We start from the raw sequence: 23,820 nt of genomic DNA, 5'->3' as shown, positions 1-23,820 counted from the left end.
TGCCACAGCGGAAGTTATGGATCAGGCTTCACTGTGGCCCCCCATGTATGGGGCCCGGGGCCCTGCCTCACACATGCAACACCCTGGCCAGCTCCCAGTGTACTCCCGGTCCCAGCTGCTTCGGCAGCAAGAGCTGTATGCGCTGCAGCAGCAACAGCAACAGCAGCAGCAGCAGCAACAACAACAGCAGCAGCAACAGCAGCAGCAGCAGCAGCAGCAGAGGGCCACCCAGGCTCTGGAGCTACAGCGAGCTGCCCAGTTCCAGGTACCATGCTCCCAACAGCCACCCAACCTGAGACCCAAGACAGTTCTACCCCTCCAGGCCCCATGCAGATGGTCCCATGCAGATGGCCCCAGGACAGACACTCTTGCATGCTTGCATGCTTTCCCACCAAGCAGTGGGCCACGGGGGCACTGAGGGTGTGGCCATCTGAGCCTCTTCCCCCCCTCCCCCAACAGCGCAAGCCTGAGGATCGCCACATGGAACTGGAGGAACCTGCCCAGGAGAAGGCCCCAAAATCCACCCACAAGCCAGTTGCCTTAACCCCCATGGCCAAGGGCACCCCCTCATCTGCCACTACAGGCCCGGTCAAGCTCTCGCCCTGCTGCCACTCACCCACTCTGAAGACCCCCGCTGGTTGCGCCACCTCACCGCCACCTCGGCCCAGCGCCCCCTGCACTTTATCTGTCTGCCCTACTGGCAGCCCAGGGCCTGGCTCCAAGGTGCCTGGCACCAAGGACAAGAGTGGGGAGGGCCAGCGGGCTGGAACCGACCTCACCACACTGGAACCAGGTGAGGGCAGGACAAGTCCTACCCCTGATGGGTGGGTGGGGCTGCCCCTCTTCTACCCAGGTATTCTTTATACTGAGGCCACAAAGTCCTTCATCTCCTTTCTCTTGCCTCTTGACTGTCCGCCTATGAGCTGTGGGTTAGTCTCATGGCGCAGATCTAGGTCCCCTTACTCTGGGAAGATGGGGACAAAATAAGAAGGAGATCCACTCCTTCCACTGGCGAATGTCGGGAGCCTGTGAGTGGTGACATCCCTGGGTTGCCACAGGTGGTGGCATCAGACTCAGGACCTGCCCCCAGCCGGTGAACCCAGATTTTTTTTTTTAAACAAAGCTGAGCAAAGGGACAGTGTCACCATCCAGGGCCAGAAATACAACCTGCCCTGCCAGAGGCATGGAGAAGTGACTATGTGGGGTCTGTTGTGCCTGCTACCCCCTAGCTTCCTAGTAGCCTGTGATTTTCTCTGAATCAGGCTGAGCACTGAGAACTCCATCTGATGAACATAAAGCCTGTCCCGATTCCACATTAAGGAGACCAAACCAGCAGAGGTTTTGTGTTTGAGTATTTTGTTTTGCATTAAATTAATAGGGCATAATGCCTCTCACATACCGCCAGCTTGATCTAGTTCAGAGAAAACCCCAATTCAAATACCATGGTTTAAAAATCCTCTTTTTCAGCTGGGCGGTGGTGGCGCATGCCTCTAAGCCCAGTACTTGGGAGGCAGGGGCAGGCAGATATCTGAATTTGAGGCCAGCCTGGTCTACAGAGTAAGTTCCAGGACAGCCAGGGCTATACAGAGAAACCCTGTCTCAAACAAAACCAAAACAGCCCTCTTTTCTGGACAGCCACACCAGAGATGCTCCTGAGTGTCCGTCCCTGTGGGTCCCTGGTTGGTGTTGGTGCTGAGGTCTCACTTCTTGTTGCTCTCAGAATAGCACGGCTCCGCTCTTGGGTCTTCTGTCCTTCAGGCCAGGAAGCCTTCCTGCCGTTCCCACGGGCCCCTCACGTGTGCCTTCTCTTACAGACCTGCCTCCGGGACTGAACCCCACAGCTGCTGTGGACTTCTCCCTCCCTGCCGAAATGCACTCCCCCGACCTCCCAGACCCCAAAACTATGCAAACCACTACCCCAGGAACTCGGCCCGAGCCCACAAGGACGTTCCTGCCTGGGGAGCCACCCCCCTGCAGCCCCAGGAGCCTGGAGGAGCCTGGGCTGCTCTCAAGGGCCAGGGAAGCCACCCAGGACCTTGCCATCATACCCCACCCTGTCGAGCAGGGACTCCCACCAGGAAAGACAGAGGACCCCAGTCCTCTTGAGGGGTTGCAAGCACTGAGATTTGGAGACCTCCTTGAGGGAGGGGGCACTGAGGCTACTGGCCAGACTAATTCTTCTCAGGGAGGGTTGCAAAATGAGAGGACTGTGGATCAGGGGGTACCACGGCCCCCTTTGGGGGCTTCCCCTCAAGCACTGGAACAGATAACAGGGAGCCCAATTGCCCTGGACAAAGAAGAAGGTTCACAGACGGTCCCTGATGTGACCCAGCTGCAGGAGGAGGAAGCCCAGCTGGAGGAGAATGGGGGGGACTCAGAGGTGGACTGGGGGACTCCCAACCACAGCCACCCACCCAAAGCACTACCGGGCTTGGATGCCTTGGTGGCTGCCACTGTGGACTTAGGGGACCTACCTGACATCAGCCTGCCAGATCCTCAGACCCCAGCAGCCTCCGTGCCCCTCAGCACGGCCCCTCTGCCCCACACCTCAGGGATTCATGGGATTGCCCTGCTCAGTGAGCTGGCTGACCTGGAGATCCAGCGGCAGAAGAGTGAGCTGGCCGTACAAGGTGAGCCCCAGCTGTAGCATCCTTCCCTGACACCCTGGGAGCTCGGTCCTCTGGGTCAGACAGATAGATAGTTAGCCTTTGACCTGATGCAGTCGTCCCTAGAGAAAGGAAGACCCCAGGGAGGGGATCTTCCTGTGCCCATGGGTCCTTCTTCATGGAAGTCAGATGTAGCTGTGCTAGCCGCCACAGGATCCGTTCTAGCCTGGAGGAGCCAACTGGATCTGGGCAGGACCTTTGGAACCAGGACCACCCCTTTGGCAGGCTCAAGCAAAAGATGTTGAGACCTAAGGCAGAGTTTTAGATGCGGGCCTGGGAGCAGGAGAGGGACCAGGATGCTCGGTCTGCTGCTTTGTCAGGGCAGGTGGCCCCAGACTGGGATTGCTGGATTTCTAAACCTCAGTACATCCCAGAACTGAGGCTGCAGGGTTTCCTGCTTCATGCTGGGACGAGGGGCTCCTAAGCTTATCCAGCCAATCACTTAAAGACCCTCAAATAAGTACAATAGGATGAGACTCGGAGCCTGTATGGCCTCTCCTTGGCAGAGAGACATCACACAGGCCCCAGCTGCCCCTGTACTTGAAGCTCCCTCCTCAGGGCCGGAGAAACAGCGCCTTGCCTTGGGGCTGCAAGGGAAGCCCCTCACTAAGGGACACCCTACCAGCCATCGTGCAACATGGTGTTTACAGCAGGATGTAGAGTCTTCGGGTTCAGCCTTGGCTCCCTGATGCATAAATCCCCTCCCAAGGCCCCTGCGCCTTTGCGCTCTGAGGAGGCAGACTGGATGTTCTTGTAAAGCCGATTTCCCTGAAGGCCCTGCTCTCACTGGGGTGCCTGCGTGTGTGTGCATGTGTGCGTCCGCGCGCGCTACAGGGCAGCCTAAACTCAGACCTACCCTACCAAGAGTGGGGATGGGCAGTGCCAGGAAGTATAGGCCCTGGAGGAACTCCTGCTGGACTGTGTAGCGGGAACCCTGACCGACCCCTGCTGAGGCCCTGTGTCAAAGGCCAAGCTGCCAGGGCCTCCCATATGAATGTTGTACCATAGCGTGAGGGGGACTCATGGGGCACCTTGTCACACGGCCTGTGAATGCTGACGAGACTGGAGTCTGTCCATTGAGTAAATAAATACCTTTAGAGCTCATTGGCACGCACGTGGGGGTGGGGGTGTGTGTTTGTGTGTGTGCGTGTTTGTGTTTGTGTGTGTGCGTGTGCGTGTGTGTACATCTGGTGTTGTACCTGCCAAGGCATGCTGGTAGTCCCAGGATGTGATCCCAAGAAACAGGGTCCTAGAAACTGCCCAGCTGTGCCATGCAGGGTCTGATCCCATGCCCACCTGGTCCTCCTAGAGCGCCGTGCCCTCCCTTTCTCCCGGCCCTGTAATGGCCGGATCCTAAGCCATTGCTGCAACAGGAGCTTTACAGAGTATGGTAACTGCTGTGGCGGGAATCAGTCAGATCAGCTTCTTCCATCAAACAGTCTGAGAAGAGACAAATGAGGAATGCAGGTGCTAAGCCAGGCTGCCATCACCAGGATAAAAGGGAGACCCTTGAGTGGCCCAGGCCTGGCAGAGCCATGCATGCCAAGCCCTGGCCTCAAGGGCACCCAGAGGAAAGGAAGGAGTGTAGGGCTTGTATCTGACCTAGGCTTTGCAGGTGGTGATGGAATCTGCCCCCTTCCTAAAGAAAAAGCCAGCCCTGCTTCTTCCCTCTTGTTGCTAGGGACCTACAGCCTATCTCTAGGCTGGGAGGAAAGCCTGTGGTAGAGATGTGGGCCAGAAAGAAAATTATGCCCAAAGATTTGAGCATTTGCCAGTTGCCCCTCCGGTACCCTCTGGCATCACAGAGACACTCCCTTTTTGTCCGTGTAGCCCTGGCTGTCCTTGAACTCACAGAGATCCGCCTGCCTCTTCCTCCTGAGCGTAAAGGCATGCGCCACCACTGCCCAGCCAGAGGCAGCCTTTTAGGGAGGCTATTCCTTGGTCTTCTGGTCCTGCCCTGTGTGGTGCATGTACTCTCCGGGGCACCTCGGCTGGGCTTTACTGACTTTTCTGCCGACTAGATTCCTGCACTGTATTTTTGGTAGGGCTCCTCGCCCAGCTGTGTGCACCTCTTCAGGGCACCTGCCCACTGTCAAGAGGGTTGAAGTGTTAGTTTGCCATTGGTCATCTGTGTTCCTCTGGTGTAAATGGTTCACAGCCCTTCTCTCCTGCCCCTCAGTTGTTCAGAACCTTGGTGCAGAAGCACCGTGGAGCTGTGGGGGCCTCTTCCTCTCTGCACACCTCCACCCTGCATTGATATTCTGACCTCAGTACCCTTCCCGGGTGTAAAGTCTCTTCAGCTACAGTGGCCCATTGCAGTCACTATTCTGACGCCCAAATTGCTTTGATTTGGATGGTGGAGCCATTGGGCCTGCCCTGTGTGTGTGTCCCACATTCCCCTGTCACTCTTGAAACACTTCCCTGCTTTCAGAGTCATCCTGAAGTCGTCCAGGCTCAGTTGTCACCATAGTAACAGAATGCTGCTACCACGGGGCTGGTGGCTGGGGCATTGCTCTTCTGGGGTGTCTAGGTTTCCATGTCTTCCACTCAGACCCCGCTGGGCTCCTCCTAGATTGCTTCTCCGACCCTTCATAGATGTCCTTGTAGAATCGGCTCAGTCATCCCCAGTCCTTCATGGCATCTGTGTGTCAAGTGTCTTCCCTGAATCCATGCTACCCTCTGCTGGCTTAGCCCTTGACCCAATACCGATCCAACCCTCCTGTCCCACCCCAGGTTTTCCTTCTGTGGTTAGCCACCACTGCTGCCCAGTGTACATGCTGGAAGGAGGTGGATGGGCCGTAGGATGAACCTGCCGTAGTGGGTAGCTGCATGTCACTGCCATTCGGGCTCTAGAACACAGCTCAGCTGCATGGGATTCGAGAACCTTTGGTCTGCCTGATTTTGTGCTTGGTTTATGGTGGAACCCTCTGCATCCTCGGTCTGCTCAGTTCCTAGTGTCCAAAAGAGTGGGGGCACACTTGCAGGCTTGTAGACACTGCCAGGCCTGTGTGAACCTTCTTGCCCTGCGCCGTGGCCGAGGGTGGATCTCCCCAGCTGTAGCCTGGCAGGCAGGCTGACCATTCCCTGTGGTTTGACTCCACCCTTGATCCTTACATCCTGAGGAACGTGGGCAGCTCCAGGCTGGGACTGTGCCGGGAAGGGAGCTGACATCCAAAGCCTCTCAGAGGGACAGTGTGTGACCCGTCCCTCTCCCTTCAGCAGAGGATGAGGATGTACTGGCCTTCAACCTGCAGCACCTCGCCACCCTGGCCACAGTGTGGTCCCTAGTGGAGGCTGCTAGTCTGGACAGCTCAGTCACTTCACTGCAGGCCCCAGCTGCTGACCAAGACAGAGGCCCCAGGCTCACCCCTAGAATGCAGATCCTACAACGCAAGGACACCTGGACCCCTAAAACCAAGCCCGTAAGTGAGAACGCTGACACACAGTGCCCGTTGCTGCAACAGGTGGGAATTCCTCTGCATGCCTAGGCCGCCTCCCACACCACCCTGAGGTTCCTGAACGCTTGCACACAGGTATGTCCCCTGAAGGCCGCCATCGACCGGCTGGATACACGGGAAGTAGAGGTGCGCATGCAACTGGCAGAGCTGCAGAGGCGCTACAAGGAGAAGCAGCGGGAGCTGGCACGCCTGCAGCGCAGGCATGACCACGAGTAAGACGCTCAGGCGGGGATGGGACCCTTGATCCCTAGCGCAGCATGTGGGAGTCCTTGCAGGACAGTTCTACATTGTTGGCCACTTTGTGGGCAGCGGCCCAGCTGTGACATCCTGGAGACTGCAGTCTGCATGGTGCCCCCGAGACCTAAGCAGCCAGGCAGAGGGGAGAAGCACCAGTTGTTCAGCAGAGGGCAGCATAGAGAGACTTAACCACAAGATGGCAGCGCAAGGGCCATGGTGGCTAAAGTGACTGGGTGTGAGGGAAGACTAGGAACCCCGGGGGAGGGGGGGGGCCCACTCCAGAGCTGGAGTAGGTCATGCTCAGCTGCATGAGGGGCAGTGAGAACCTCCTGACCAACGTGCACAAGGCAGTTAGATGCCAAAGTCGAGCAGGAGAGCGTGCTGTCTACTTACGCAGGTTCTGAGCAGCAGGGACCCTGTTGAGCCTTCCTTAAACCCACACGGAGAGTACTGTCGCCCCCGACATTCCTCTGCGGGGCAGTACCCTCCAAGAGGCCTGGGGGTGGAGTGTTTGGAAGTCTCTAACACTACCCTCTGTGACCCCCCCCCCCCAGGAGAGAGGAGAGCTCCCGGAGTCCTGCACGACGGGGGCCTGGCCGGCCAAGGAAACGCAAACATTCAAGCTCACTGCCCACTCTGCGTCCTGGGGGTCAGCTTGCCAGGAGCGAAGGCAAGAAAGCCAAGTGAGTCTGAAGTATGGGTGCGGGAGTTCGTGGGGCAAGCCTGGGCACTGTGGAGGGTCACGATGCAGGAATTGCTGACTCCCTGTACTCAATGTCTGAAGGCCTAGTATGTCCCCCCCCAAAAAAAAAACTGAGGCCTTGACAAATGTCCAAGAGATAGAGAACTCTGCTGGGCACTGGCACCATCCAGCACAGACCTCCTCTTCCCTGCATGGCCGTCAGCGTCAGCGCCCCCTCCTGGGAAGCCACAGCCTAGACTTGGCTGCACCAACTTTGGGGACCTGGCCATGGCTAAGGCTGTGGCATCACCCCACCAAAGCCACCAGCCAGCCCTGGCCCCTTGCGTGCGAGGCGGCGTTGCGTAAAAGCCTCTTTATCTGCACTGTATAAAGTCGTTGGTCACGCTGCGCTGCTGCTCACGGCTGCCGCGCGATGTTATTATCCATTACCCGCCCGGCGCTGTCGTTGGCGCACTCCCGGGCCGGGTATAATTGTCCTTCTCGGCTACAAATTGCCTCTCCCGGCAGGCCCATTTGCATAAATCCTCCGAGCTCCTCCAAACCCGATTGGCGCGCTCGCGTGTGCTCTGCATCAATCCTGATGATTTGGTAATAATAGTTAAATCGGCACTAAATGGTTCCTTCAATTAAGACAGAGGCAAAAAATTAATCTCAGGGCTTTATGTCACAAAACATTAGCAAATGCAGAGAAGGTTATGGGGCGGGGGAGTTTGTGTGGGCTGCAGGCGTTGGAGAGGATTCACCATATGGCTGGGGGCCTCGCGGAGATGTCCCGTCGCCCTACCCAGGTGTCACCCGGCAGGGACCCAGAGGGCCTTCCTTTGGGAATCAGTCTACAGCCTGGAGACTGCTGGTCAGGATAGGGCCACTGGAGGTTGAGGTTCAGTGGAGGGCATTGTCCACTGCTAGAGGACAGGGATGTACCCCCAAACTTGTCCTCTCTGGCCCTAACCCGCTCTGGCTACATTGCCCATGCTGGACTCTGTCCTAAGCTCCAACAAGTAGGTTTAACCTGTGACCACCTTGCAACCAAGTTCTCCTATGACCCAGAGAATCCAGCAGCCTTAGGCTGAGAAGGATACACAGCCAGGTCCGTCTCTTTCCAAAGAGTGGGTTTCCTGGCGGTCTCCCCACCTCCAGCTCCTGTCTGGACTCTAAAGCAGTGTCCCAGAATCCAGTTGGGTAGCAGGCCTTGGGCCCCAGGGTAGGCCTCCTCCACGCAGGAAGTATGAGGCCAAGCAAGGTGGCAGGAAGCTGGGGGTCAAGGAGGCTCCCAGAGCTGCAGGGACTTCCTGCCTGGCCTCCCCTGCCTTCAGAAGTCCAACCTCTTTGCCGGACAGGAAGGTGGAGAGCGGCGTCTGGCCATACGAGGTCAGGGCCAGGCCAGGCCCTCAGTCCCCATCTGCCACCAGTTTCCCTCTGTCCTGTGAGGGCTGAGGGGCTGACAGGTGGGGGAGGCTGAACCCCAGCCCCTGCCCAGCCACGGGCAGACAAGCTGGTTTCCTCATAGGAAGGGGGTACTAGGAAGGAAATGAAATCACACACTGAGCACACTGGGATGTGGGGGAGACAGAAGCCTGCCCATGTGACTGAGGATAGAGGGGTGTGGAGAGAGCAGGCCAGATCGACCCTTCTTGCTGTTTTCCCGAGTAGCTGGGTGACCATAGTGGCCCCTGAGCTATCTACCAGCCTAGAGGAGATAGCTCACCATGGGACATGGGACAATTAAAGCTGGATAAGTCGGGAGGGGCACCAAGGACCACCAGGAACTTCCGCAGATTGAAGGGACTGACTCGGAAGCTTTGCACTGACTGACACCCCCCAAAAATCGAGCCAGTTCCCCTGTGGAAAATGAGATGACAAGCTTCCTTCATAGGGTCCTGAATCAGGGACCTGGCTCCCCAGCAAAGGCCACTGAGGGTCAGGAGTAGGAAGCCCACCTTCCTCTGCCTCTTGTCCTTACCCTGATGGGGGTGGACCCTGTTTGTGTCCCCACATCCTTTTCTCCCTCCCCCACCTCTTTTCAAAGACAAGTTCTACCTAAGGTATTCCTGGCTGGCCTCTAACCGGCTCGCTTCGGCCTCCTAAGCGCCGGGATTATCGGTGTGTACCAGCAGTTAGCCATATCCCGAGGGCCTGACCCAGACTTGAGCCATCCCCTGCCCCAGCTCCACAGACCCGAAACACCGAGGTTAGGTAATGACACAGCCCTGGCTCACAAGTACTGGGGTAGATCCCAGGAACCCGATGCTTTGCCAGTCCCCAGTCCCTCTGCCTGGGCCTTGGGTCACCGGCTTATGATTGTCACTGCAAAGGCATCCCAACCCAGCAGGGAGATGAGTGGGGGACGGGAAAGATGTCCTATCCCCACCTCCAGGAGTTGGTGGTCAGCAGGCAGAAGGGACTGGCCAGGGGGATCAATACTGGCTGGACACCCTAGTCCTGCACATGGGCTGCCCCTCAGGACATACCACAGGGAGGGTGCTGATGCCCAGATCCTGCTGCTGGGCTCACCCTGTGCCCACCACTGCCGTCCCCCTAGGGCTGTCCGCGCTAGCCTGAGTCTGCTGTGTGCTGAGCTACGAGGCGATGAGCCAACAAGGAAGCGAAGCAAACTGGAAAAGGGTGCCTACACGGGCCTGCAGACGGCCTCCTCGGTGAGTCTCCCGGCTCCACCCTCACCCCGGGTGGGCACCATGCGTGAGATGTTGGGCGATGAGCCCAGGCGAACCAGCCAGGGTTCTGCGAGTTTCGGATTCCTTGATTAAAGGGATACGCAGATGTCGTAACCAGGGGGCTGTTGCCCCCACCACACTGGTGACAACTTTGCCGCTGTGGCTTGTCACTGGTTCCCTGAACCACCACCACCCCCATCCCCAACTCCAGTAGAAGAAAAGTATATAGGAGTGTAGTGAGGATGGAAATCCACAGCCAGAGTGCCTGACTCAAAACACCGTGTCTGCAGCGCCGGGTGAAATCCTGGGTCCTTCTACTTTTCTATCCCTCCAGGGTCCTAGGCCCCGTGTTACCTCGTCTGTCACCAACCACATCGGAAGGCTGTTTTCATTTTTGTTTGCTTGCTTGGTTTGGTGGTGGCGATGGCGGTTTTAGTCTCCGTACTTGATTATATAGAACTTGCTCTGTAGATCAGGCTGTCCTCACTTGTAAATTATATTCCCGTCTCGGCCTCCTAAGTGCTGTAGGCCCGAGCAGGATGCTGCCTGGCCATTCTGCCTAAGGAATTCTTCTATCCTTCCTTTTCACGAAAGCAAACAGCGTATACCATGACAGACAGGAATTTTCTAGCTCTCAGCCTCCCCTGTTCTACCACTCAAAGTAGAATAGGGGGAGGGTTGGTATGGTGTTTGCTCCGGTAAGCAGCCCTACGTCGGCCAGATGTCCTCAGGGGCTCCTTTTCAGGGCAAGTCCCCAGGAATGCTATTTTCTGGGCCCCTGCAGTGACAGAGGAAGCTGCAGGCCAGGGGCTGTGGTTGCGACCCTGCCTGAGCGCACAGCCTTCTCCTCCCCTCCACAGGAGAAGGTGCGGTGCAAGAGGAGCGGTGGCCAGGCCGAGCTGTCATCCTCCGTGGCCCACAGGGTGGCCCAGCTGAAGCCACGGGTCAAGAGCAAGGGGCTGCCCGCGGGCCTCAGTGCTTTCCAGCGCAAAGAGGCTGCCCCAGGTGGGCGCATCCGGAAGAAGCTCTCTAGAGCCAAGAGTGTCCAAGTGTCAGGGACAGCGCAGCATCCACACCCCGAAGGGGACAGTGGCAGGGGGATGCCCAAGTTCCCAGCCCAGCCAGCAGTGGCTGTGGCACAGGAGACAGGCAAGTTGGCTTGTGAGTGACGGAAGCCTGGGCCACGGTCACCCGGGGCCTGAAGGCGGGGTGTCCAGGGGTCATGGCTACCACAGGGACCACTTCTTGTTGAGAAAGGCTGGGGAAGGAAGGAGGCTTTGTCTCCAGGCCAAGGCTTGTAAGTTCTCTACTCAGGGCAGCAAGAAACTCTGGGCACACCCTGGAAACACGTTAAAAATAGCCTCCCCACCTCTGCCCTCAGCATCCGGCGAGTTGGTGGGGTATCTCTTCCTTCCCCAGCAGACAAGTCCAGAAACAGCCTGGAAAAACAGGCACTTCCTCCCTCCCAGCTCCTCCTCCAGGGTCGGAGACTGAGGGAGGGCAAAGGGAAGTACTACCGCTTTGGGGGCAGGAAGCGAGGGGCCAGCTGGGCCAGCAGATACAGAAAGAGGGGGACTCCCTAGAGGGAAACCCAGTTCTGCAAGGTGGGACTGCAAGAAAGAAAATCCTGTTCCCTTGCCCTGCCAGACACTCCCAGGCTGTGGTCAGTACCCCAGGTTCCTGTCCCCACCCCTGAGCAGCCCAGAGGATGATAGTGTCTTCGTTGGCCATACTTCCTAGGTCCACCCCAAATAGCCAAATTCCACACCCAGTCACCAAGTCCTCTCTGCTGTCCCCCAGGCAGCGGTTATGACAGTGAGGACTGCCAGGCACTCCTGGGGACAGAGGCGGTTCCCAGGGAGCCCGGGTTGGTGCTGCACCCAGGGGCCAGTGTGGCAGTGCTGGGGCCCTCACCTTCCTCCGTGGTCAAGATGGAAGCCAACCAAAAGGCCAAGAAGAAAAAGGAGAGGCAGGGTTTGCTAGGTAACCAAGAAACCAGAGCAGAATGGGAAATGGGGTCCTATATACTAGGGTCCCAATGACCACTTCCCTCCCTCCCGCAGGGGCATGCCGCCTATCCAGCCCTGAGGGTGAGGTCAAGATCAAGAGACGGACAGTGAAAAGCAAGGTGGGCCCCAAGCTGGAGCGGGCACCAGGTCGGCGGCCCCCAGGTGCACCAGGCAAGAAGAAAGCCAAGAGCAAGGCAAAAAGTGGCCTTTGTGCTGAGCCTGGGGCGGCCACCGGCAGGGATGCCCTCTTCAGCCCCACACGGACCTTTGCTTGCCGAGAGGAAGGCAGCAAGCTTGCCAGTGAGCGCCTCAAGAGAGCCACACGCAAGAGCGCCATGTTGCAGCCAGTACTGAGGGTAGGCCCGTGGGGCCAAGTAGACATCAGGGCGGTCAGTGGGCATCCAGAGGACGCGAATGCAGCCTCCCCGCTTCCCCACTCAACCCTGAACCCTGAGTCCCAGCCCATGCTGCCTGGAGAAGCTATTCCAATCCTCACCACTGTCCCTCTGCCCACCCTTCTTGAGCAGCGGAAGAATGGGGCCTTGTCCCTTGCCCTGTCAGCCCGCAACGCCAAAGCCATCCTGGGGAAGAGCAGGAAGCTGACCAAGGTGAAGAGAGAGACAATCGGCAAGCAGGTAGCAGCCCTCCCAGGCCGGGGGACGGGGGGTGTGCAGTGGGGGCTCAGCCCCTCCCTGCCTCCTCCCCCTGACCGCTGTGGCCCCACCTAGGGCCAGGGCCGAGCGGTGAGCAGACTGCTGGAGAGTTTCACTGTGGAGGATGACTTCGAGTTTGACAATGACAGCAGCTTCTCGGAAGAGGAGGAGGAGGAGGAGGAGGAGGCCGGGGTCCAGCTAAGTGCAGAGCAGAGCGCCGCCCTGGGTAAGCAGGCTAACGAGGTACCGGGTGCCTGGGAAAGGGGTGGTGGGTGGCCCCACGCCCAGCACTGGTGTCCTCCCATGCAGCACGGTCCTGCACCATCCACAAGGAGGACCTGCAGGACGGACTACCTGTACTGATCCCTAAGGAGGACAGTCTGCTGTACGCGGGCAGCGTCAGGACTCTGCAGCCCCCCGATATGTGAGGCCAGGGCCTGGGTGGGAGGAATGCATGCTGGGTGTGACCTGTTGGGGCAGGGAGACTCCTGCACGGGTCTTATGTGCCCCTGCGGTACCCGCAGCTACAGCATCGTCATCGAGGGTGAGAGAGGCAACCGGCAGCGTATCTACTCACTGGAGCAGCTGCTGCAGGAGGCGGTAAGGACGGTCCCTGCCAGGGAATCAAGCCCGGTAGTTTTTCCCGCCACCAGGAGGACCTTGGCCTGGCCTTAGCCCTGTGCAAGAGCCCACTGTTCACAGGCTACTGTTCCTCGGCTCCCTGCAGGTCCTCGATGTCCGGCCACAGTCCAGTCGGTACCTTCCGCCTGGTACCCGGGTCTGTGCCTACTGGAGTCAGAAGTCTCGGTGCCTGTATCCGGGCAACGTGGTTCGAGGTAAGCACAGCTGAGGCCAGGGCTAGGGTCAGGGCCCCTCTGAGAACTTTAGAGCCCCCCCTCCTCCACAGTCCAGCTTCCCCTAGGGGTTGGAGCAAGGCAGACGTGGGTCTGCTCTAAGTGCACACTGACACCAGTTTACCTAGCCTTGAGATCGTGAGAAGGTGAGGGCTGGGGGATTACTCCCACGTCCAGCTAATCAGAGCAGGTCCAGGATCCCAGGACACCTGAGCAAGCAGGGCATGTAGGGCACTCAGGACAGGAAGACTCATGGTCTAAAGGGGAATTTGCAAATGGGCAAGAGTCCACTGGATGCTCCCGGGAGGACTTCCAGAGAGATGTCTGTGTGTGCCTGGGGTGGGATCAGTGGCTCTGATGCCAGGTGGCCAGCGGGATGGTGCTGGTTTATCAGATGGCCGGTGTAGTCGGGTTGCAGAGGCATCCCGACATCTTTCTTGGCGCCTGCCCTCCCCTGCCTTCTGGCTAGACAGGCTGGCCACATGCTCAGGGGATGCGCTATTGCAGGTGCTTCTAGTGACGAAGAGGAGGATCTGGACTCCGTAGTGGTAGAGTTTGACGATGGAGACAGAGGCCACATAGCTGTCTCTAACATCAGGTTGCTGCCGCCAGACTTCAAGATCCAGTGTGAGCATCTACCTAAGGGCAGGGCGCTCCCTTCCTGCATCAGCTCCTGGAAGCCCCTTCTAAACATTGGAAACGTTCCCTATGTTCCGCACAGGGGGGCAGTCACCCACAGCAGGCCTGTGATGAGCCCCCTCTGTCCTCTCCACAGGTACAGAACCCTCTCCAGCCCTGCTGGTGTCCAGCAGCTGCCGGAGGACCAAAAAAGCATCAAGTGAGGCCCCCCAGCCCAGCGAAGCTCCTTCTCCCAGCCTGTCCCCCAAAGTGCAGGATTGCCCCGAAACTTCCAAGACCCCAGGGAAGAAATCCATCAGCAAAGACAAAGCAGGTATTTGCAGAGCTGGGAAGGGAGGGACCCTGGGGGTGTGGTCACTGGGAGGCATGTGGGGCTGGGGGGGGGGCTGAGTGGAGACAGCGGGGTGGGCCCAGGGGGTACCTCTGACTCTCCCTGGTATTTCCCTTCCCACCCAGGCAAAGTCGACCTCCTAACCTCAGGTGCCAAGTCCCCTACGGGGGCCTCAGACCACTTCCTGGGCCGCAGGGGCAGCCCCCTGCTGAGTTGGTCAGCAGTGGCCCAGACCAAGCGGAAAGCAGTGGCCGCAGCAGCCGCAGGTGGCAAAGGGCCGGGGGTGCTGCAGAACCTCTTCCAGCTCAACGGAAGCACCAAGAAGCTGCGCACCCGGGAGACACTGTTTCCCGTGCACAGTATGGCAACACCCGTGTTTGGTAACAGCTTCCGCGCTGACTCCTTCAGCAGCCTGGCCAGTTCCTACACACCCTTTGTTGGAGGGGCTGCGGCAGGCCTGCCAGGGGGAGCCCACAAGCTGCTTCGGGCCAAGAAGGCTGAGCGGGCAGAAGCAGATAAGACGGGGAGACGGCGGACGGGCAGTGAGTTCCTGGTTAAGTTGGACCATGAGGGTGTGACCTCTCCCAAGAACAAAAACTGCAAGGCTCTGCTCATGGGCGACAAGGACTTTGGCTCCAAACTGGGAAGGCCGCTAGCCAGCCCCAGTTATGCACACCCAGCCCTCATGGGCAAGGACAAGAAGGGGCGGGCGCCTGTGCACCCGCTGCCCATGGGACTAGCTCTGCGCAAGTACCCGCTGCCCTGCGACAGTGACTGCCCCAGCTCCTACTCGGATGAGGATGAGGATGAACCGGGGCTGGCCACCGGTGTGCCCTCCCGCTTCCTCACCCGCCTCTCCATGTCCTCCTCGTCATCGGGATCATCCACATCCTCCTCCTCAGGCTCCATGTCCACCTCCAGCCTCTGCTCCTCGGATAACGAGGACTCCTCCTACAGCTCAGACGATGAGGACCCTGCCCTGCTGCTACAGACCTGTCTCACCCGCCCCGTCCCCGCCCTGCTGGCCCCACCTGAAGCCCTGCGCTCCAAGGGTAGCAGCCCCCACGCCCATGCCCAGCGCTGCTTCCTGTCCAGGGCCGGCGTGACTGGTGCAGGCGCCGGCGCTGGCCCCAGTGGTGTCAAATCCAAGTTTAAGCGCAAGGAGGCCCTGAGCTTCTCCAAAGCCAAAGAGCTTTCTCGGAGGCAACGGCTGCCCTCCGTGGAAAACCGGCCAAAGATCTCGGCCTTCCTGCCTGCCCGTCAGCTCTGGAAGTGGTCGGGGAACCCCACACAGGTAGGTGGCCTTTCTCCCTGAGGCAGAGAGTATGATGTCAACAGAGAAGTGTACTCTTGCTCCCTCAGACCCCAAACGCTTCTTCTATAGGTATTCTTCACTTTCAGATAAACCATTCAGGGGCCAGGCGTGACTCAGTGGCCAAGAGCACAAACTGCTCTTGCTGAGGACCTGGGTTCAGTTCCCAGCATCCTCGCAGGGCAGCTCACAACTGCCCGTAACTCCAGTCACAGAGGGATACGTACATAAACATACTTTTTAAAATCTCAAACCATTTGGAAACCCCCAGGCAACAACAAAAACCCACTGGTAGCCCAATGAACCCGCTAGCCAGTGCCGTGATTTGCACGGTAGAGCCATCGCCTTGCCTGTGTGGTGACGCAGATGCCAGAGCGTACGGTGTGCTTGCTCTCCGTGCTCTCTGCCACTTGGCAGTGCTGCCTGAGGAGCCTTTGCTGCAGCTCAGATAACCAGCTTTGGAAGGCTGCAACGCACCACCGCCCAGACACACGGACAGCTTTCTTTACAGTGTCTGTCTGTGGTGGACCTGTGCTGACTGTAGGCTTTCTGTTAGTGTTGTGTGTTTGTGGCAGAGTCTCTCTGTGTAGCCCCCTGGCTGGCCTGGAACTCTCAGAGATCCGCCTGCTTCCCCCTCCTGAGTGCTGGAGTTAAAGACACTGTGTATCACCTTGCTCAGCTGTCTATGGGTTGTTGTTGCTGTTGTTTTACAATTGTAAACCAAACTACATTGAGCTTCTCATATGTGTCTCTGCCCTCAGATCCCGTGTGTCTTTGGAGTCTGTTAGTCTTTCTGTCATGACCAATATGCACAGAGAATCCAAGCATAGCCTCCTCATAAGGACTATATGGCTGTGTCCCTTCTCTTCCCCACTGTGTGGCTGTTTTCTGCCAGCACAGATAAAGACACACCATCTGTTCCTCCCACTTGCTCTCAGTTTCCCCGGCCACCACCTTCCCTTGAGGGTCCCTCCTCACCGCTGTGCTTTGCTGGTCTGCCCTGCAGAGACGAGGCATGAAGGGGAAGGCCAGGAAACTCTTCTACAAGGCCATTGTCAGAGGCAAGGAGACGCTGCGCATCGGGGACTGTGCGGTCTTCCTGTCGGCTGGACGACCCAACCTGCCCTATATCGGCCGCATCGAGAGCTTGTGGGAGTCATGGGGCAGCAACATGGTGGTGAAGGTCAAATGGTTCTACCATCCCGAGGAGACCAAGCTGGGGAAGCGGCAGTGCGATGGGAAGGTGAGATGCGGGCAGGCGCACTACCCCTGCACAGGGCCTCTGGGAGAGAGGGTGGTTAGCGGTGAGATCAGCAGCCAGTATCGCCTCATCCTGGTGACTTCCCCACGCCCACAATCTTTCCCAGGTGTGGGGATGTGTCTGCTAGGATCGTCCCTAACCCTGTGCTCTTGCCCGGCAGAACGCCCTGTACCAGTCCTGCCACGAGGATGAGAACGATGTACAGACCATCTCCCATAAGTGCCAGGTGGTCGGGCGGGAGCAGTACGAGCAGATGATGCGGGGCCGCAAGTACCAGGACCAGCAGGACCTCTATTACTTGGCGGGCACCTACGATCCTACCACTGGACGCCTGGTGACAGCCGATGGCGTGCCCATCCTGTGCTGAGCTGCCTTTGCCTCCGCCCACCCTCATCCATGGCTGCGGCCAAGAGGTCAGCTAGCCAGGAGCTGGTCTGAGCAAATATGCAATCCTCCAAGGCGGGATCAGGCTTCTCGCGGTTCTCTGGAGAGAGCTCCTAGGCTGGACCCCGGTCCCATCCTAGCTGCTCCAGGGGGAGGGCCGGCTGGTCCCACGGGGACTGGCAGCCCTTGCACCGCAGTTCTCGAGAGATTAGAATCCAAGCCATATTTCCCTAGTACCTCCGACTGTCTCCCACCAGGGAAAGCAGAAATCAGGTGTGTTGTCTATTTATTTCTCTATGTAAATATTGTATTTCTGTGGGGAAGTTTTATGGGGAAAAAATGGAAAAGGATTTTTTTCCCACCTTCGTGACAAAAGTGGGGAGCGTGACAAGGGTGTGTGTGTATGCACATGCACACGTGCGTGTGTGCGTGCGCAGGCGTGCAGGGTACATGTGTGTGTGCGCGTGCGTGCGTGTAGGGTGCGTGCAGGGTGTGTACATGTGTATGTGTGCGTGTGTGTGTGTGTGTGTGTGTGTGTGTGTGTGTGTGTGTGTAGGGTTTTGTCCTGGGGTTTTCTTTGGAAATGCACTGTTCTCAGCCTAGTTGAATTCCAACAGGGGCATCTGTGACTGCAGAGGCTGCTGGGATGGGGGCAAGGCCAAAGGCCATGGATGGTCACATGAGACCCAGTCATACTCTCTGGTCTCTCGACATGGGGGGCCAACTGTGTGAAGGAAATTACACTCTGGTTATTTCCTTCCAGTACATCCCATACATAGAAGTATTGGGGTGGGGTGGTGATAGTGGTCCCCAGGAAAGAAAGGGGTTCCAGCCACAGGATGGAAACAGCCAGGATCGGCCGGCCCCGCTCTGCGGCCCAGGAGTATGGCAGCAGCCATATATATCTTACCTCTGTTTGAAACAAAACAAATGAACAAATATTTTGAAGTATCAATAAGAAAAATGGATGTTTAGGCTTCCTTTCCTGAATATTCCGAGTTATCTCTGGTTTCCGTTTCCACAGCCAGTATGTTGCAGGGAGAGAAGCCTGGCCTCACTCAAGCAGGGTGTAGTTGGCCCCTCGCCCCCCTCCACCCCTACCACTTCTCAGCCCCTTCCTTAGCCTTCAGGGCGCCAATTGCCTCTCCCCCCACCCCCACCCCCAGAGCAGCAGGGCTTCCACAATGGTGCAGCTGGGCCAGGTCCCTTCTGGGCCCGAACTTGGGGGCCACCTGGGGCTGGTCCACAGTTTTTCACGAGTACCTCTTCACCAATGGAACTCCTCTTTTCCCACCAGACTTTCCCTGCCCCCCCCCCCATCTCTGGCTAACCTCAAGTGTGGATGGTTGTGAGGCCAGGCCAGAGGTGCTGGCATAAAAAGGAACATTATATCGGCAGGTGCTGCTCACCCAAGGGGAAGAGGCTCATCCGGTTCCCTTTCTCCTAACCCAGACCCTGGTCTTGGGGCCCCTCTGTCCACCCCCCCCCCACCCCCCTGTGACGGTTTCTGGACCTTTCTATAGTCACTCAGCAGGACAGACAGCATAGCAGACACATGCATGGAATATCTCTCAAGAGTCCCTTCTGGCCCCTTGTGCCCACATCCTGGCCCCAGCAGCCCTTCTTATCCCATTATGGGAAGAGCGGGCTAGATCCATGGACCGAAGGCCTTTGTCCTCAGAAATGCCTTGTGGCACACATGCTCCCCAACGCCCCGCCAGGCCAGTGCTTCCTAGGAAGCAAGGAGTATTGAGGGCCGCCTGCCCTAACTGGGACCCTTCAGCCTCCCTTCCTTTGCTCAGGCCCCACCAGGTGTCTGTTCCTGTTCCAGGGACTTCATTTCTCTCAGTCGTCGCTCAAAGGGCCCTCTCGGGGGACCCCATTCCCAGCTGTCCCACCACCCTGAGGCTTTCTGTTCTCCACATGAGTGCAATATTTCATTCCTGGTGGTCGTTGGAAGAGATGGCCACCAAGGTCCTACTCACGGTTAGGGAATCAGAAAGACGGTGAGCGAAGAAACAGACACCAGGGCTGGTGCTCGGAAGGCATTGCTCAGAGCCCCATACCCGGGGCACAAGAGCAGAAAGGCTGATCTGTGGGCCGCCTTCTGGATGTTTCTTTCTCCCTCTGCTGAGCTGTCCTCTCTGTCTTTATCCCCCCCCCTTCCTTTCTGTGGGTACACGCTAATGGCGTGACCCCCTTCCTCCCCAACCGTGGCTAACCGTGGCGGATTCTTGTAAATGTGTAAACTAAGAGACTGGTTGGATTTTTGTTTTCAATGTAAACACTAAATACAAAACAAACAAAAAACACAAAGGTTTTATGAACAGCAAACTCTATGTAAAGGCATTTTAGTATTAAATTTTTTATTGATAACTTGCTTAAGAATAAATATATGAACTATTGTACAGGTGCTCTATAGTCCAGATTGTGACTGTGCCTGCCTCCTGTATGTGCGTCACGTGGTCGTTCCTGTCTGGGTTGGGAGAAGACTGAGGGACTAGAATGGGTTTAGGTGACCTTAGGCTTAGAGACACCACCCTACACCACCCCAAGTCATAGGCCCTTGATCCTGGGCCTGGACTTGTTAGTCGGGTGTGAATGAGTGACGAGTTGGTCACCTGTCCAACTTTACCAGATCAGATAGCCATGGTGGAGCCCACAAACACAAGGCAATGGGGAAGGGTGGCCGCAAACACAGCTCCATACTGTGAGCCTTAGCAGGAGTCGGAATGGATTTGTACAGCCAAAGTATCTCTCCCAGACAGCTATGCAGAGAATAATAAAAAGATCCTGATGGGCCTGACAGTGCACACCTTTAAATCTCAGTGGCTCGGGAGGCAGAGGCAGATGGGCCTCTGAGTGTGAAGGCCGCTCGGTCCTCCATAGCAAGTTCCAAGCCAGCCAGGATTACGTGGCAAGACCCTGTCTCTTGGCAGGGAGGGAGTAAAAGTTCTCGTTGTTAAGCAGAAGGTTGACTGAGTGGGAGGAGAGAGGACCAGGTATCCCCTAATCAGGGAGCTGCAGACCCAAAGAAAGCCCAACACTGGCAAGGCAAGATGGCCCTGGTTGGTAACTCACTATGGACACCCTGAGATGGGACCTCAGGGCAGGGCAGATGAGAAACAGCAAGGTTGATTCTGGAAGCAGGGCTGGGTCCTTAGCTTTGCACCTTCATGTATAGGAGCTTGGTTGTGCGCGCGCGCACACACACACACACAGAGCCCTGCCTGACCGATGAGTCTCTCTCTCTGCTATCACCTTCCTGCCCACCACTCAACTACTTTGCTTAGAGGCCCTCCTCTCACGGAAGCCTGTGTGCTTCAGCAGGTACCTGCTACCATGCCACCAGATTCCCCCTTCAGCCCATTAAAGTCCCACCCAGAGCTGGTAGGTAAAGGCCATAGAGCTAGGTGCCCGGGGTGCTGGCAGACCCGTCGGGGGAGAGGGGCTGTAGACTCAGCCCTGAGATTATCCGAGGTCATCACCACCTTTGGGACAAGTATCCTGTCATTCCCAGCTGCTCAGCGGGCACTGCCTAGCGCCCACGTTGGAGTCTGAGACGAAGTGAAAGTTGGAATCTGTGGTGCAGGAGCACTGCACTGGGCTCCAGGCTCAGGGACCGTCTGTGGAGTTGAGATGACCATCTGCAGGAACTTGACTTCTTGCTGGGCACAGAGGGGCTGGGCCTCGGCATGGCTCCCGGAGCCCCAGAGACAGAAATTTTAACAGTGTCATCCTCTGCCTGTTCAAGCCTATTTTACGGGGAATGTAGCTCGGTGGTAGAATGTTTACCTAGTATGTGCAGGCCTTGGGTTTAATCCCAGTAACACACACAGACCCCAGAAAAGGGGGGGGGGCATAAAAAGCTTGCTTTGCTCAGGAGCCCTGATGCAGGAAAATAGGTGGGACCAGAGCTTGGAGGGTGTGGGTGACATCTGCCATGAAGCCTGGCAAGACACCCCGCCAGCAGGCCTTGCGCCTCTCTAGCCAGCTCCACTGCAGCCAGCAGTGCTAAGCAGTAAGCTTGGCAAGGAGCAGCTGAGCAGCCAGCCACCAAGACACCACATCTCCAGAACCCCAGACAGGCAGGCAGGAGAGACTGGGGACAGCTGCCCAACAACTGCACTGGGGCCAGGTGGCCAGGCTAACTCCCTCACAGCACCACAGGGTGGGTTCTGTCCTTTCCAGCCCAGAACAGTGCCGGAGCTTGCACAAGGCTCCAGATATGGATGGTCATAGCCGGTGAAGCAAGCCCCTCTGGTTGTCCCTGAGTTGATCTAAGCAGCTTCCTGGAGAAGGGGGTCCCAGGTGGGGCAGAGCAAGTAGAAGGAAGACGGTGGCCAGAAGGTGGGGCGCTGGAGCAGGAGGATGGCAGGATGGAACTTGTAATGACCTGCTGGCAAGCAAGGCACCGGGAGTCCACAGACATGTCTCTGTTGGTGGCCTTGGGTCAGGGTTAAAGGAGCCAGGCTAGTCCAGGCTCCAAGAGCGATTCTGCACCAAGACAAAGGCCCTAGTGTGGGGGAGCTCAAGGCAGGATTAAGGCATGCTGCTCACAAACCACGACAAGTGGGGCACGCTTCAGGCGGGCTGCTACTGACCTCATCATACCTGAGTCAGTGCCCAGTTTCAGGACCTCCCCGTAGGAGCTCCAAGAGGGACATGGGCGACATGGTGGGACATGGGTACGCTGGAGCAGGCTCCCAGTGTGGCTTTACATCTCCCGGCTATCTCTGCTCCCTCCTCCTCCCTCCTCCGACCTTGCCTCAGATGTTGTGGTCCTGGCCTTCCAGAACCTGCTGCTCTCGGAACAGGGCCCGGTGCAAGGGCAGGATGGACAGGGGAAGGACACGGGCTGCGGCGCCCTGAGGGTTAAACATGCACGACTACACTTGGATCAAGACAAACGAGCCATTATGTGAAAATCTGAAGCAAGATAAATGGCGGCACTGGGTGGGTGAGATCAATAAAAGTGATGTTTTATCAGGTAGAAATGACAACCTGGCCGAGCGCAATTCGTTTTTAATACTACGAACCGATTGGAGACGAGGGGGCTTTAATTGCTGGGCCTCAGCCCTGGCAAGGTTGCCGGGGGCTGGTGGGGCATTGAAACCACTTAGGCCAGGCAAAGGGGAGCCCTCACCAGCGCTGAACCTTGAGAGGTGCTCGGAGTCCATGGGGTCACAGCCCTGAGCTGTGTCTGAAGCATCAAGGGGCAAGAGACAGGTAAGGAGGGGCAGCCGTGGCTCTCATGTGTGCTAAGGAAGCTCCTGCAGTAACCAGCCGGAAGAATGGCTGGGTCGTTCCCTGCACTTAGCACTGCTATCCTGCAGCCAAGCCTGTAAGAGGACCCCATGGAGAATCTCAGCCTCTCCTCTTTGCTGTTCCCTCACCTCCCTCAGACCCAGCCTTACCCTTTCTGAGCCACTCCTGGACACACACCCCTTGGGTCTCCACAGGCCACCTGCTCAAAATAGCATAAGCAGCAACGAACTTCCCTCTAGGCAGACACATCCAGTCCTCTGTCCCCCGAGCACCAGACTACGACTGACTGGACCAAGAGGCCATGACCCAGCCCTCCAGCCTCCTCTGGGGAGCGGCAGAGGAGGCAAAGGGCCAGCAAGTCAGAACAGGAGCCCAGGACCTGCAGCCTCTGTTGTCTGGTTTCACTCTTGTATTGCCTAAGAACCTTCACCGTTTCCACAGACATTGTCCCCAGCCTGCTGAGACTAGGGTGAGCGTCCCAGGAGCCAGGTGGTGGTGGCACACACCTTTAACCCCAGCTCTTAGGAGGCAGAGGCAGGCGGATCTCTGTGAGTTTGAGGCCAGCCTGGTCTACAAAAGCTAGTTCCAGGACAGGCTTCAAAGCTAGAGAAACCCTGTCTTGTAAAACCAAAAAAGAAAAAAGGGGGGGGGCTTAGAACCAGCATGCGGGCCGGGCTAACCCAGTCCCTACCAGGGGTCCCCAAGAACTCAGCTCCCGTGTAGGAAAAATACACTCCCAGGTCCACTATTTCAACACCTCCAGGTGGGACTCAGACACAGAGACGTAACAAGTCCTCAGTTGGACAATAACGCAGGCAAAATAGGTTTCTGCCTGCTGTCTAGAGACGTGATCTTAGTCTCTCTCTCCCCGCAGCTCCTTGGGGACCAGGTGGCAGTGGGTTATCTTGGGGTGTCACCCTGTGTTGCTCCTGCAGGGCACGTGGGCGCCGTATCTAGTCATCCGCTCAGAGAGCAGTACTGGGTGTAAAGGTGTCATCCACCTGCCGTACCCACCCCGATAGATCTGAGCTGGGCCTCTCTCCACACTTGTAGGGGACCCCATAGAAAAACTTGGCAGGAGCATGGAGGGTCCCACAGCCGGGCAGGCTGAGGCAGAGGCATGCAGGAGCTGTTGACAGCAGGGAGAGGCGTCCAGGAGTGAGGAGGATCCCAACTGGGTCATTCAACCTGTATCTCCTTAGCCCCACAAGCCTAGTGTCAGGAGAGTATCAGATTTACCTGAGGGCCACACCCCTGAAGGGATGGAGGGGTGCTGGCCCCTTGGACAGCTCTGGAGAACCCACACACCCTTTTCACCAGGAGCCTGGACCAACTCCAGTGACAACAGAAGCCAGATTGGTGACTCGCGG

At 57.6% G+C, this 23,820-nt stretch overlaps 1 protein-coding gene across 4 annotated transcripts in view; it reads left to right on the top strand.

Moving 5' to 3' along the window:
• The window catches only part of LOC121444102 (BAH and coiled-coil domain-containing protein 1), a 55,515-nt gene extending 35,925 nt beyond the window's left edge, over positions 1-19,590 (top strand). Inside the window, exons 8-27 of one of the 4 annotated variants that reach the window (XM_041645873.1) lie at positions 9-265; positions 460-793; positions 1,815-2,630; positions 5,889-6,088; positions 6,200-6,336; positions 6,916-7,044; positions 9,607-9,721; positions 10,600-10,900; positions 11,540-11,722; positions 11,803-12,104; positions 12,276-12,383; positions 12,477-12,627; positions 12,711-12,825; positions 12,926-13,001; positions 13,129-13,237; positions 13,763-13,882; positions 14,031-14,207; positions 14,351-15,519; positions 16,544-16,780; positions 16,959-19,590. In XM_041645873.1, coding sequence (XP_041501807.1) covers positions 9-265; positions 460-793; positions 1,815-2,630; positions 5,889-6,088; positions 6,200-6,336; positions 6,916-7,044; positions 9,607-9,721; positions 10,600-10,900; positions 11,540-11,722; positions 11,803-12,104; positions 12,276-12,383; positions 12,477-12,627; positions 12,711-12,825; positions 12,926-13,001; positions 13,129-13,237; positions 13,763-13,882; positions 14,031-14,207; positions 14,351-15,519; positions 16,544-16,780; positions 16,959-17,165 — 5,243 coding nt within the window. In that variant the 3' untranslated portion in view covers positions 17,166-19,590. Of the gene's footprint in view, positions 1-8; positions 266-459; positions 794-1,814; positions 2,631-5,885; positions 6,089-6,199; positions 6,337-6,915; positions 7,045-9,606; positions 9,722-10,599; positions 10,901-11,539; positions 11,723-11,802; positions 12,105-12,275; positions 12,384-12,476; positions 12,628-12,710; positions 12,826-12,925; positions 13,002-13,128; positions 13,238-13,762; positions 13,883-14,030; positions 14,208-14,350; positions 15,520-16,543; positions 16,781-16,958 lie in introns of all 4 variants that reach the window. The other 3 variants (XM_041645875.1, XM_041645874.1, XM_041645872.1) reach the window with 3 other exon arrangements.
• Positions 19,591-23,820: the final 4,230 nt, after the last annotated feature.

The sequence above is a fragment of the Microtus oregoni genome, unplaced genomic scaffold, assembly GCF_018167655.1.
Source record: "Microtus oregoni isolate MIOR12 unplaced genomic scaffold, Mior012 000117F_ref0000505, whole genome shotgun sequence".
Lineage (NCBI taxonomy): Eukaryota > Metazoa > Chordata > Mammalia > Rodentia > Cricetidae > Microtus > Microtus oregoni.
This window is presented reverse-complemented; position numbering and strand designations above follow the sequence as displayed.